The 13,686-nt window shown below is 40.6% G+C and overlaps 2 protein-coding genes across 3 annotated transcripts in view; both read left to right on the top strand.

The window, feature by feature from the left end:
* The first annotated feature begins 662 nt into the window (after positions 1-662).
* tmem9 (transmembrane protein 9) lies at positions 663-6,843 on the top strand. The gene is made up of 5 exons (XM_061903402.1): positions 663-1,066; positions 3,393-3,484; positions 3,554-3,662; positions 3,753-3,884; positions 5,451-6,843. Exons 1-5 carry the CDS (start codon positions 974-976, stop codon positions 5,589-5,591), a joined length of 567 nt encoding a protein of 188 aa, XP_061759386.1. The 5' UTR covers positions 663-973; the 3' UTR covers positions 5,592-6,843.
* Positions 6,844-7,336: 493 nt separating this feature from the next.
* The window catches only part of LOC133554529 (dihydropyridine-sensitive L-type skeletal muscle calcium channel subunit alpha-1-like), a 55,332-nt gene continuing 48,982 nt past the window's right edge, over positions 7,337-13,686 (top strand). Inside the window, exons 1-2 of one of the 2 annotated variants that reach the window (XM_061903403.1) lie at positions 7,337-7,851; positions 11,003-11,108. In XM_061903403.1, the coding sequence (XP_061759387.1) occupies positions 7,667-7,851; positions 11,003-11,108 (291 nt within the window). In that variant the 5' untranslated portion in view covers positions 7,337-7,666. The remainder of the gene's footprint in view (positions 7,852-11,002; positions 11,109-13,686) is intronic. The other variant, XM_061903404.1, reaches the window with a different exon arrangement.

A 13,686-nucleotide genomic window follows, 5' to 3' on the forward strand; every position in this document is an offset into this window, starting at 1 on the left:
GCGACCCGACCTCGGATAAGCGGAAGAAGATGGATGGATGGAAAGTAATTACTTTGCGGAATGAAAAAAAAAGTACCAGTAATGTCAAAATCATAGTGTTTACTTTTTGATACCATAGTAAAGCACAAAACAGTTTGGCTAATGAAGATTAAGTCAAATAAACATTGATGGATTGTTTGATTGATTGATTGATTGATTGAAACTTTTATTAGTAGATTGCACAGTATAGTACATATTCTGTACAATTGACCACTAAATAGTAACACGCGAATAAGTTTTTAACTTGTTTAAGTCAGGGTCCACGTTAATCAATTCATGGTAAAAATAACTTTTGGAGAATGCGGGTAAAAACATTGTTATTCTTCAACAACCAAGTACTGTAATTCAATGAAACAAGGGAATAGGGTAAAATGGGTATGGTATGAAAAGGGGTACGATTAGCTCAGCTTCTTTCTACTCCTTTTTGGACGTGCTGTAATGAAACAACTGGGAATATGTGATCATTTTCATTGTATTGTATGCATGTTCGAAATATACTGGAATTGAACTGAACCATGTTGTGATATCATATTACAAATAAAGAGGCTTTCTAAATGGTAAAAAGAAAAATAATGATAATGCCATTTGTCTGTTCATTTATTTAGCCACTAGATGGCAGTGTCGTCATGTGTGACGACAAACCGGAAATGGAGAGCAAAAAATAATTCCGCGGCTGTCAAACCAGTGCACAGCTTCGTTTTGTACAGTTTGAGGAATTACTATAGAAACTAGATTTAACACTTTTGCTGTATGTTTTAAAACAAATAACTAGCGGGATATTATATAGGTAAAATTGTTTTATCTTGACGGTCCATTGATGTTAGCTGCTTGACCCAATTGCTTACGAGCTCCATGCTAGTTTAGCTGGTAAAATAGCCTTTTTGGTGACTCCGCTAACTTCATTTTGCAGCTCATTTTCCTACTCGGAAAGAAAATGTTGTTTTACAGAGACACATCGTGGATTTGTCTTATTGCTTCCACGGTGATCGTGGTTTTGTTGGATGCTGCTGTTGTGGCGCAGGCAAAGGTAAGACACTTTGAGGTCCCATCCCGGAAATAGAAATGACTAGAATGACCCATAAATATATTTAAACCAAATACTTGTAGACGGAACTCTGTTTTCCCCATTAACTATACATGCAGCTGAGGTAGGCTCCAGCACCCCCCGCGACCCAAAAGGGACAAGCGGTAGAAAATGGATGGGTGGATGTATCTACAATAATGGTTGTTCACTGGTTGCTTGAAGCCTACCAACTTGAACAACCTACATCTCCTCGATGGCATATTGACGTGAGACGGGAAGTCGTCTGCCCAGTAGTGATTTAGTGTGAAATTAATTGTATTTATGTAGCACGTTTCTCGAGTGACTCAAAGCGCTTTTACGTAGTGAAACACAATATCTAAGATACATTTAAACCAGTGTGGGTGGCACTGGGAGCAGGTGGGTAAAGTGTCGTGCCCAAGGACACAAAAGCAGTGACTAGGATGGCGTAAGCGGGGATCGAACCTGGAACCCTCAAGTTGCTAGCACGGCCACTCTACCAACCGAGTTGTACCGCCCAATTAGTGTGAAGTGAATTATATTTATATAGCGTTTTTCTCTAGTGACTCAAAGCGCTTTACATAGTGAAACCCAATATCTAAGTTACATCTAAACTGTGGGTGGAACTGGGAGCAGGTGGGTAAAGTGTCTTGCCCAAGGACAAAACGGCAGTGACAAGGATGGCGGAAGCGGGAATCGGACCTGGAACCCTTAAGTTACTGGCACGGCGACTCTACCAACTGAGTTATACCGCCCAATTAGTGTGAAGTGAATTATATTTATATAGCGTTTTTCTCTAGTGACTCAAAGCGCTTTACATAGTGAAACCCAATATCTAAGTTACATCTAAACTGTGGGTGGCACTGGGAGCAGGTGGTTAAAGGTTCTTGCCCAAGGACACAACGGCAGTAACAGGGATGGCGGAAGCGGGAATCGGACCTGGAACCTTCAAATTACTGGCACGGCCACTCTACCAGCCGAGCTGTACCGCCCAATTAGTGTGAAGTGAATTATATTTATATAGCTTTTTTTTCTCGTGACTCAAAGCGCTTTACAAAGTGAAACCCAATATCTAAGTTACATTAAAACCAGTGTGGGTGGCACTGGGAGCAGGTGGGTAAAGTGTCTTGCCCATGGACACAACGGCAGTGACTAAGATGGTGGGGATCGAACCTGGAACCCTCAAGTTGCTGGCACGGCCGCTCGACCAACCGAGCTATACTGTGGAAAGTTCACAAAAGCTACCAGTGATGAACTCCACCTCCTCCATGGACGTGAACCCTCAGCCCAACGTCTGGAGTCAAGGAAAAGTTTCCTCAGCAATGTCCAGCCCCTAAAAACATCTCTAAAGTGTCTTGCCCAAGGACACAACGGCAGTGAATAAGATGGCGGGGATCGAACTTGGAACCCTCAAGGTGCTGGCACGGCCGCTCTACCAACCAAGCTCTTCTGTGGAGAGTTCACAAAAGCTACCAGTGATGAGCGCCACCTCCTCCATGGAAGTGAACCCTCAGCCCAACATCTGAAGTCAAGGGGAAGCTTCCTCAGGTATGTCCAGCCCCTAACAACATCTTGGGGAAGAAACTACACTCCAGCTATGGACACAAAGACTAGAGAAAGACCCCCCTCCTATTGACATGGGAATACTCCTTCTGAAGACACTAAACCGCCTGAGAACAGGAATGGGGCGATCAAAAGCTGCTATGGCCAGATGGGGTTACAAAATCGGCCCAACACCCTACGAATGCAGAGAAGAGGACCATACGATGCAGCACTGCCAACCAGTGGCCTTGTGGTTAGAGTGTCTGCCCTGAGATGGGTAGGTCGTGAGTTCAAATCCCGGCCGAGTCATACCAAAGACTATAAAAATAGGACCCATTACCTCCCTGCTTAGCACTCATCATCAATGATTGGAATTGGGGGTTTCATTAACAAAAGGATCCCAGAGCGCGTCCACCACTGCTGCTCACTGCTCCCCTCACCTCTCAGGGGGTGGAACAAGGAAATGGGTCGAATGCAGAGAGTAATTTCACCACAACTAGTGTGTGTGTGATGATCAGTGGTACTTTAACATTTTTTTTTTTTTTTAAAGATCTTGCCGAGTTTAATGACAAGGCAAAAGACTGTAAAGAAATGGGAAACTGTCGTATAACCACATGCTTCAAATACACGAAAAGAAGAAGATGAAGAATGTTTTAGTATTTTAAATTCTATTTGGTGTACAACGTTAAAATGCTCAGTGTGTGTATTGGCTAAAGCAAAGCTGCATAGCAAATAATTGTTGTGTGGTGGTGTCATAATACAATGACAGAACTTTGAAGACGTCCGGTGCAAGTGCATCTGCCCGCCTTACAGAAACTTCACTGGCCACATTTACAACAGAAATGTCTCCCAGAAGGATTGGTAAGAACAATATGTTTGTTATTTTGTTTTTCAACTTTCATTATCCATAAATTGTGTCATTTTTCCTAGCAACTGCCTCCATGTGGTGGACCCCATGCCCGTACCTGGCCATGATGTGGAAGCTTACTGCTTACTGTGTGAGTGCAAGTACGAGGAGCGAAGCAGTAACACCATTAAGGTAGCATTTCCCGACTGGCCCTCAAGTTACATCAATGTTAAATGTTCCGCCTTGAAAGTAAAATTAATTTTTACCCTGAATGGGTTGCAGGTGACGATCATCATCTACCTGTCTGTTGTGGGCGCACTGTTGCTCTACATGCTCTTTCTGCTTCTGGTTGAGCCTCTTATCCGCAAGCGTGACGTCTACACCCAGCCTCTGCACAACGAGGAGGACTCTGAGGTATGTAATATATGTGTGTAGGCATCAGCATCTCTCGCATTTGAGCTGATTCAGTACTGGTACTCAACAATGCCAGTTTTCAGTACTTTTGTTTGTGTTAGTTAGGGATGTAACGATAAATGGTAATAATGGTTAGTTAACTCCGAGGGTTAGTATTACCATTTTAAATTAAAATTATCGAAAAAACGTGTATGATAACTGCACTTTGAGAAACTCACAGCTAGCCTAACAGCTAACATTAAAAGAGACAATAACATCTTTCCCCATTAAAAAAAACATACCCCAATCCAAACGTATACAAACACATTGCTGTCAAAGCAACTAAGATATACAATTGTGTACATTACACCTACAAGCTGTGCTCTCAAAGTGTAAATGATTGAGGATTACGAACCAAAAGTGTTTTTATGGAACGTTCATGGATCGCTAAAAGAGTATGACGACAACGTCCGCCAGAAATAATAAATAACAATAGTAGTTTTTTTTCATTCAAATACATTTTTTGAAGTGGCACAGTACAAACCCATTTTAAAACAATAAAAGCTTAGCCATTAAAACACAATCAGTAAAGCATAAAACACACAAAACATTCAAAATAATGGGTTTCCTCACTGTGTGTCTGTATATTTTTGGGGTTTTTGTAAAAAAACTTGCTCAAAACATTTCACTGGTGTACAAGTAAATTTTGAGCACATTTAACAATACTGCGATATCACTGATAACCGTGATAATCTTTGTCAAGTTAAGCGTCATGTGAACTGTTCACATTGTTGCAGTCCTCGTGTGAAATGTTAATTTTTTTAACAATAAAATGTCATTTTTTCTACAACATTAAACAGTGAGTTGATAATGATAACTGTGCTGTCCAGTTATTATGTCTTGTTTTCTTGCACTTCTGGGTCTCATTTGCAAGTATTATATAGTAGACTTTGAAGGCAATTCCAAGACATGAGATTGCACTTCTGTATAGGTTAAAGTGTGTTGCTTAGTCAGGAAGTAGTCTTTGCTATTAGGCTGAATCTAGTCTTGTGTTGCACCCTAAAAGGTCTTTTATACTGTAAATATTGTACTTATTACACAATTGCTGTTTGATTAGGACATGCAAATTGTTTTCATTACCAAATTTGGAGGTGCTAAAATTGCCATGTAAAATCGCTAATGCTAATTAGTAGCATGTATATGGAAAATCCAATGTAAATTAGTATCAGGTTAGCGCATTTTAAAAAATTGGAGCATCACTGTATGCTCGAGACCTTACCGTACATTCGAGTAATTTCTATCAGACATACTTGCTTTGTTGGCAAGGAAAATTGCATAACAGAAGTCTGATTTTTCTATGAGCACTGCTTGAGTGCTTTTTTTGCTAGCGAAGTGTTTGAGACGTCACGTGCAACGATGCTATCGAAATATGGCACCGTTTGCTTTTATGTGAATTGATACCTGGTAGCACTGATGGAATTTGATCGGTACCTACAAAAGTACTGAACTAGGTTCCTATCCAGATATGTGTGTTTCTTCCAATTCCATTGACCACTTCTACATATGACCTCTTGTTCTCTGTTGCAGGAGATGCGTCCGCGGGTGGACAGCAGCCAAGCCAGAGGAAACACTGTGCTAGAGCGGGTTGAGGGGGCACAGCAGCGTTGGAAGAAGCAGGTCCAGGAACAGCGTAAGACCGTATTTGACCGCCATAAGATGTTGAGTTAAACTGTTGCTGAAACAGGGCTGGAGGATATGCAGCACTGCATCTTCTCGACTTTATTAGCTCAACAACGTTGGTCTTTAGCTGCACTTTCCTTATTGCTTTACATCCCTAGAATTACAGTGCATTGCAGTATTTAATAGTGTAGTGCAATGATGATAATGCTTTTCTCCTCTGCTTTTTTGATGGCTTATGTGTATACATAGTATACTGGTCATTTCCCTACTGGGGCACACAATTATTGGATTGAAACGCTTTTAATACACAGGTGTCAAACTCAAGGCCGATGTGGCCCACGAAAGCCTGGAAATAATTTGCGTCAAACGCAATTCATCCTTCTTTTTGAATGAAAAAACACATGTAATGCTTGCAAATACAGTTGTTAACTAGATGTAATAAGCTATTTCAAACATTTTTTTGTCATTTAAACCCTGAAGGGGCAATTTTGTGACGATATCAGGAAGTGGCCGACTGAGGGCCTTTATAACTGCACTGTGGCCCTCGATGAAAATGAGTTTGACGCCCTTGTCTTAAAAATATCAGCTGCGCGGGATTGTGCACACTCCAATGCAAAATGTAATTTTCATTTTAGCAGTTTGCAGTGCAACAGACATGGAATGTTGTTGTTGAATGTTATTGAATACTTAAAGTTTCAACCTCCTTTCAGCACTTTTGTTTTTAGCTATTTGAGAATGTGTTAAATTATTCTGTAGTGAGAATTCACCTCTGTACGGATAAACTTTGTGTTTGTAAATGTTTGCTGTTGCCAAACTCCAATAGTTTATTCATGATATACTGTTTTCGTAGTCAACTCATTGTGTTTATTTTTTCAGAGAAATGTAAGGAGATGTTAAGATAGTCTTCATGAGTGTTTGTTTATTTATTTTCTTTTTTTCTCTTTTGGTACTTAAATGAGTTTGAACTGTTTAACTTTAGTAAAACTGTGTATACATTCACTGTCTTGTATTAAACTAACCTGATGGTCTTCACTTAAGTTCAACATTCCCATGCAAATTTATAGTTCAGCACTTTAGTGAATCTCTTCCCAAAATATTTGTAAAGGGCAACATTTCTGAGCAATGTTCATGGCTATAAAAGACACTGGAAATATAATTAATCAAAACAGAAACAGCTACAATAGTATTTGTGGATTTTTTTGTTATTGTTGTTGTGTTATGTTTTTTTATTTCACTGGAACTGTGCATGTCTGTACATTTATCTTGATGCAAAATAAGACAAAAATTGTGTAACTGCAAATTGTTGGTCTCTACTTTTTTCCAATGTATTGTTACTAATGCACTAGAGGGCGACAAAGTACATCACACGACACGCTGCTCTATTTATTATCCAATAATTGCAATCATGTAAAAAAAAAAAGCTTTTATGTTGACTCAAGCTTTTACTTTTATTATGTTTCACTCCTAAATTCAGCAAATCTAATACCATTTCCTGATCTTTGTATCATGGTTTTATATTTTTGGGGGGCATAGTAAGAGATTTCTGTGCACTTGTATTACATGAAGGTACAACTAATTTGGACAGTCTGAAAAAGTCTCCCTGAAAACTTTTTAGAAAGAAAGGAAGAAGGTTTGGGATTCTGCGCCAAGACTTATTTTTGACGGTCCAGAGAAAATGCTTTGAGTCTGAGAGCCAGGATCTGTTTTGAGGGCCCGGGCAGGTTGGAAGTGAAGTCTGCCCCTCCAGGATAGTCTTACCCTCTCCTGCATGGCCTGCCCCAACACCCCCTTGATTTCATCTCCGCCCTTCTTCCACATTCAACCCCCCAAACCTTTTCTACCAACCCCAAGCATGGCTTGCCACTGGTTCACAATCTAAAATTAAACTAGAGCAGGGCCATTTGCACTTCTAGCCACTTGGCCTGCATAGGTTTTCCTGTCAGAGGTCCTCAGGCAGGCGGAAAGGCCCAAGGCTCTGCTGGGGGACCACGGAGGAGCTCATTTTAAGAAGTAGCAGGTAACCTGGAGGCCTTCACATTGAGGAGTACCACTAAGACCCAGGTTGGAATTTTACAGACCAAGGACACTGTTCTCCAGGATTAAACCCTGCTCGACGATTGAGGATGGCGGCCGACTCCGAGGCGGCCAAGCCGGTCATCATGAATGAAGAGGAACTGAAGAGGAAGCAGCGGGAGAAGCTGAAGAAACTGCAGGCCACAGGAGGCAACCCAAGACCTGCAAGGTCCCTCTTCTGTCTCACTCTAAGAAACCCCTTCCGTAAAGCCTGCATCAACATTGTGGAGTGGAAGTATCCTTTCTAATGTCATCATTATATTTATTTAGCCACATAACTAGACAATGGGTACGGTGCTGAAGCTATTCTGCAACGTAAAGCTGTGATCAAGATGAGCTGTATGCAGAAACGATGTGAATGTGCGGGCCACATCTCACCAAATCTGTCTTAAATTGGGCTCTGAAGTGCAAAGACTTTTGTAATTTGTCTGGCAGCTTGTGTCAAAGTCAGATTGTCACCCCTCTAGATTTACTTGGCATGGGACAACAATGAATGGAATGCCTCTTTTGATTTGTGTTTCATGTGGAAATAGTATCTAAAAGCATCCACTGAGGCGGGGAGAGCAACAGCTGGCTGCTGAATGATCATAAGAACCCTGCAGGGATGTTCCTGCTTTTATTTTAGCACATGCCCATTCCTGTCTTATACTTGTTTTGCATCCAAAGCAAACTGACTTCTATTACTTTGAGCCAACAGATTTAGTGTTTAAATACATAGATCGTACACAATGATCTCCATTGGGGTGGTGAACATTGCAAAATTCTCCTCTGCCTGTGTAGGGAGTGGGACATTCGTGCGGAACCAAGTCATGGGCTGTTTTTATTGCAGTAGTATAATCACATTATTCTCTCACTCTCTAGTGTCATGTGTATGAGTGACATTACATATCTTTCAACTAGTATTTGCTTCAAAGAGTGGTAGCGGATACAACAAATAATTTAACAAAACACAAATCTAACCAAGCTTATTTGAGCACGTGTGTTTTTAGCTGCTTTGGTCATATTCCTGGTGGTTGCAGCTGTCCCGCTGCATCACACAGAGATATGATGCTGACCTGGCAGGGGAATTCTCTGACTGGACCACCCCTATGGGCGGGATCGAGGAAGCATGGCCGAGACTATTACATGTGATGCAGCACATTGACGTGCTGTTTAAAGAGAAGATGTTCCGGCTGGACGTACAAGCACGGGACGAACCCTTTATAGCGGTGCTTCCCAAACTTTTTCCACTAAGTAAAACCTCAGAAAAAAACATTGCTCTCCAAGTACCACCATAATGACCAACATTAGATTATAGTAGCGTAGTTCATGAGATCAATCCATAGTAAAATTCCCTTCAAGAATAAATAAACGTTTTAATTAAACATAAGCCTTAATGACCAACATTAAAATACAGTAAGGTAGTAGTGTTCATGAGATTAATCCATAATAAAATTCCCTTCAAGAAAAAAAGTATTTTTTTTAAAATTAAAAATAAGCCTTTTACAGCGGTAAAGGGGTTAGTGCATGTGCCTCACAATATGAAGGTCCTGAGTTGTCCTGGGTTCAATCCCAGGCTCGGAGTCTTTCTGTGTGGAGTTTGCATGTTCTCCCCGTGACTGCGTGGGTTCCCTCCGGGTACTCCGGCTTCCTCCCCCATCCAAAAACATGCACCTGGGGATAGGTTGATTGGCAACACTAAATTGGCCCGAGTGTGTGAATGTGAGTGTGAATGTTGTCTGTCTATCTGTGTTGGCCCTGTGATGAGGTGGCCACTTGTCCAGGTTGTACGCCGCCTTCTGCCCAAATGCAACTGAGATAGGCTCCAGCGACCCCCCGCCACCTCGTACGGGACAAGCGGTAGAAAATGGATGGATGGAATAAGCCTTTTACCTAAAAATGCCTTATTCGTTCATAAATAACCCAAAATTTGAGTTAAAATAATACTCTTATATTCCCAAAAATGGATTGCTATTCATAAAAATAACTCAAATATTTAGAACTCAAATATTTAACCCAACACTAGCAACATAGAATTGGCTTTCAAAATCAATGGTCCCCAACCGGCTCGATTGGTACCGGGTCGCAGAAGAATTTTGTATAATTCTTTTTAATTTTCTATTTAATTTATTTTTTTATTTTTTATTAAATCAACATAAAAACACAAGATACACTAACAATTAGTGCACCAACCCAAAAAACCTAAATTTTTCATGACAAAGAAAAGAAAAAAAACAAATCCACCTCCGCCAGGCCGCGGGACAAATTATCAAGCGTTGACCGGTCCGCAGCTACAAAAAGGTTGGGGACCACTGATCAAAATAACCCAGTATTTATCAGTGTGTATTTAGAATGATAGCAACGTTCCAAAAAGTGCAGTTTCCTTTTAAAGTCTCAGTCAAACTTCATAGCAAGGCCAAGCTGAGTTTTTGGAGGTTATTTACCATAAGCAAATTGCTTACTAGTAAAATGCAGAAAAATCTAAATGAAACAAATCACACTTCCAACTAAAGCTTCTCAGGAGGGGTTTGGGGATCTGTCATTATGGGCCTGCTGCAATGCAAGCAGCCCATATTATTATTGCTCATGCTTCAAACGTTATTCTTCATCTTCTTACAGTTCCAACACAATTATCTTACCCACTACGAGACAAAATGGCCTACGTACCCCCACATATAGTATACCGTCGGAAAGGTCTCGTTCGCGCCGGTGGCGGACATCTAAATTGGGAACATTTCGCGTTACCATGGCAACACTATTCACGAACAAACTGAAACATCTTTTGTTTAATACGAGACGAACAGGCCATAGAGCCCCCACAAATGTTATACCGTTGGAAAGGTCTCATTAGTGCCGATGGGTGTATTTTTAATTGGGAACATATCAAGTTACCATGGCGACACTATTCAGAAATAAACAAAAACATGGGCCGATTGAATGGGAACGCACCTTTTTTTAATGGCGCATATTTCCAGCACACCTGCGAGATTACCTCTTCTTGTAGCTCAGCCATTCTTTCACATTGCCCGGTGCTTAGCTTCTAATTTTGTTCACACACTTGTCTACTTTAACCCTGGCTAAAAAGTTTTGACGTCTAATGTTTGGTTTTGGCTGGATGGCCATCGTAGTAAGTACGGCGGTTTCCTGCGACCCCCGGCCAGAGGTCTAGGGAAATGATAGCAGGCCCATTAAAATGTTCTAGTTTTTTATCCACCACTATTAAAGCTGAAATCAACACGTGGTGTCCAGTGGCACGATTTAACATTTACTGTGACATCTCTAACACAGACATAGCATCAAGTGACATAGTGGGTGGCAGCTGGCAAACGATCATTTTTGTTATTACCCTTTGAAAAATGTAAAACTCCTGTCATCTCTGTGCAATAGTCCTGAGCTTCCTCATCCAGAACCTTTGAGATCATCATCTTATTGACCATCTTTGCAAATTGTGTAGCCCTGGCAGTGTTCCTACCCATGCCTGAAGAAGACAGTAATAACACCAATCTAAACTTGGTAAGTAAGAGTGATGCGTCATTCGGGAATCGACTGTGAGTGAATCATGTCCTGAATTGAAGGATGAGTGCAGTTGGGAAGTATTTTATTCAGGCTTCTATTACTGAAACACATCCAAAGCACTCGGGATTAGTTTCGAAAGCAGGTTCTGTGTATTTTACTGCTACTCTTAACGGACCTAGTTATTGTAAACCGAGTACAACCCAGGCCTTAAAATCAATACTAGAGCTTTTAATCTCATAGTTTGTCAAAACAACAAATAGAAACAACATATCTCATCCATTATTGTTTATATTCCACGCCTGTTCAATAAGCTCCAGCACATTGTTTGCCTCCGAGGATGTTTGTTGTTTGTGTCCAACTGATTCTGTCTCCACCTCACAGTGTGTGTGTGTGTGTGTGTGTGTGTGTGTGTGTGTGTGTGTGTGTGTGTGTGTGTGTGTGTGTTTACACACTGCAGTGAGTTCCTGCTCATGTGTGCATGCTGCAAATATCGAATGTTGACGATTGTGTTCTGCTATCGATGAGGCTCAGCACAACAGACTGTTAGGTCCCTTGGATGCCAGTTGGCGGCTAAGCACACATGTCAACACATGGCACTGGTCGCTTTTCCACTTTTCCAAATGGGTATCACAATATACATGGATGATGTGATATTAGTCTTGGTTTTAGAACGGATTGACCCAGTTGGCAAAAGTCATCTTGTTACACGTCCCCCTCCCTCCAAAGGCTCATTACTCCGAGGTGAGCGATGTAACAGGAGTTTGCTGAATTCACCCTGTGGTTACTTTTAATCTGCAGACTCAAACACCAAATTGATTTAGGAGAAATATAAAGTAGGAATAGAAACACAGTATTATTGATCTTATCCAATTCTTATTATTATATATTTTCTGCAAGGATTGCATCTGAAGATTTCAGTTGCTCCAGTGAAAGTATGCATTCACATTATATATGTATGCGTGCATGTATGTATGTATATATATATATATATATATATATATATATATATGTATGTATGTATGTATGTATGTATGTGTGTGTGTGTGCGTATATATGTGTACTATATATATATATATATATATATATATATATATAAACATGTTTTTTATATATATATATATAATAGTAGGAGTATCAACCAGAATATGTTATAAAAGAATATACATTTTATTTCAGCCAGCCACAAAAAACTCCACATATTCCTCAACTGATATACTAGAATGCATTTAAGTGCAAATATCACAGATTACATTACAACAGTGTTTTTCAACCACTGTGCCGTGAAATACAGTATGGTGTGCCGTGGGAGATTATGTAATTTCACTTAGCTGGGTTAAAGGTATTTTTTGAAAAGCAGTCATTTTAATCCGCAAATAATGTGCCGTTGCTGAGTGTCTGTGCTGTCTAGAGCATGGCAGAGTAACGCTGTAATACTCTTCCATACCAGTAGGTGCAGCAGGTAACTAATTGCTTTATTGATGTCGGGAACAACGACGATGGTTTGTCGTGATCCCAAAAAGCGGACGACAGCGGGAGGCGGTGTGCAGGTGAAGCAAAAATAAACAAAAGTGAAGTTAATTATATAGCACTTTTCTCTAGTGACTCAAAGCGCTTTACATAGTGAAACCCAATATCTAAGTTACATTTAAACCAGTGTGGGTGGCATTGGGAGCACGTGGGTAAAGTGTCTTGCCCATGGACACAACGGCAGTGACTAGAATGGCGGAAGCGGGGATCGAACCAGGAACCCTCAAGTTGCTGGCACCGCCGCTCCACCAACCGAGCCATACCGCTCCAGGCGAAAGGCGGGTGCCGCTAAGAAGAGGCATTGAAGCTTAAGGATGGCTATGCAGAACGAAACTAAAATTGAACTGGCTGCGAAGTAAACAAAAACAGAATGGTGGATGACAGCAAAGACTCCCACCGTGTGGAGCAGAGACGGCGTCCACAAAGTACATCCGTACATGACATGACAATCAACAATGCCCCCACAAAGAAGGACAAAAACAACTTAAATAGTCTTGATTGCTAAAAGAAAGCAGTTGCGGGAAATAGCGCTCAAAGGAAGACATGAAACTGCTACAGGAAAATACCAACAAAACAGGAAAAAGCCACTAAAATAGGAGCGCAGGACAAGAACTAAAACACTACACACAAGAAAACACCAAAAAAAACTCCAAATAGGTCATGGCATGATGTCACAGGTGGTGACAGTACACCTTACTTTGAGACAAGAGATCTAGTGATGCATGCTTGGTTATGGTTTGAAGTCATATCCAATTGCGAGAACGACTTTTTACTGTCAATATCAACTGCAGAGTTTAATATTTTAATGTTTTCTGCTGGTGGTGTTTCTCTGATTTTTTTTTCAATAAAAAAATGTGTCTTGGCTCAAAAAAGGTTGAAAAACACTGGATTACAAAACACATTTGACTAACTGGCTCCATCTCATGTTTGATTTATATTTAGTAGGCGACAGTTTGTGTAGCAGATTACAGTCTGACTGAATACTAAACTAACATATTACGTAATCTCTACAATGTGTAATTTGATAAAAACCTGTTCAGATTTTGTA

The sequence above is a fragment of the Nerophis ophidion genome, linkage group LG06, assembly GCF_033978795.1.
Source record: "Nerophis ophidion isolate RoL-2023_Sa linkage group LG06, RoL_Noph_v1.0, whole genome shotgun sequence".
Classification (NCBI taxonomy): Eukaryota; Metazoa; Chordata; class Actinopteri; order Syngnathiformes; family Syngnathidae; genus Nerophis; species Nerophis ophidion.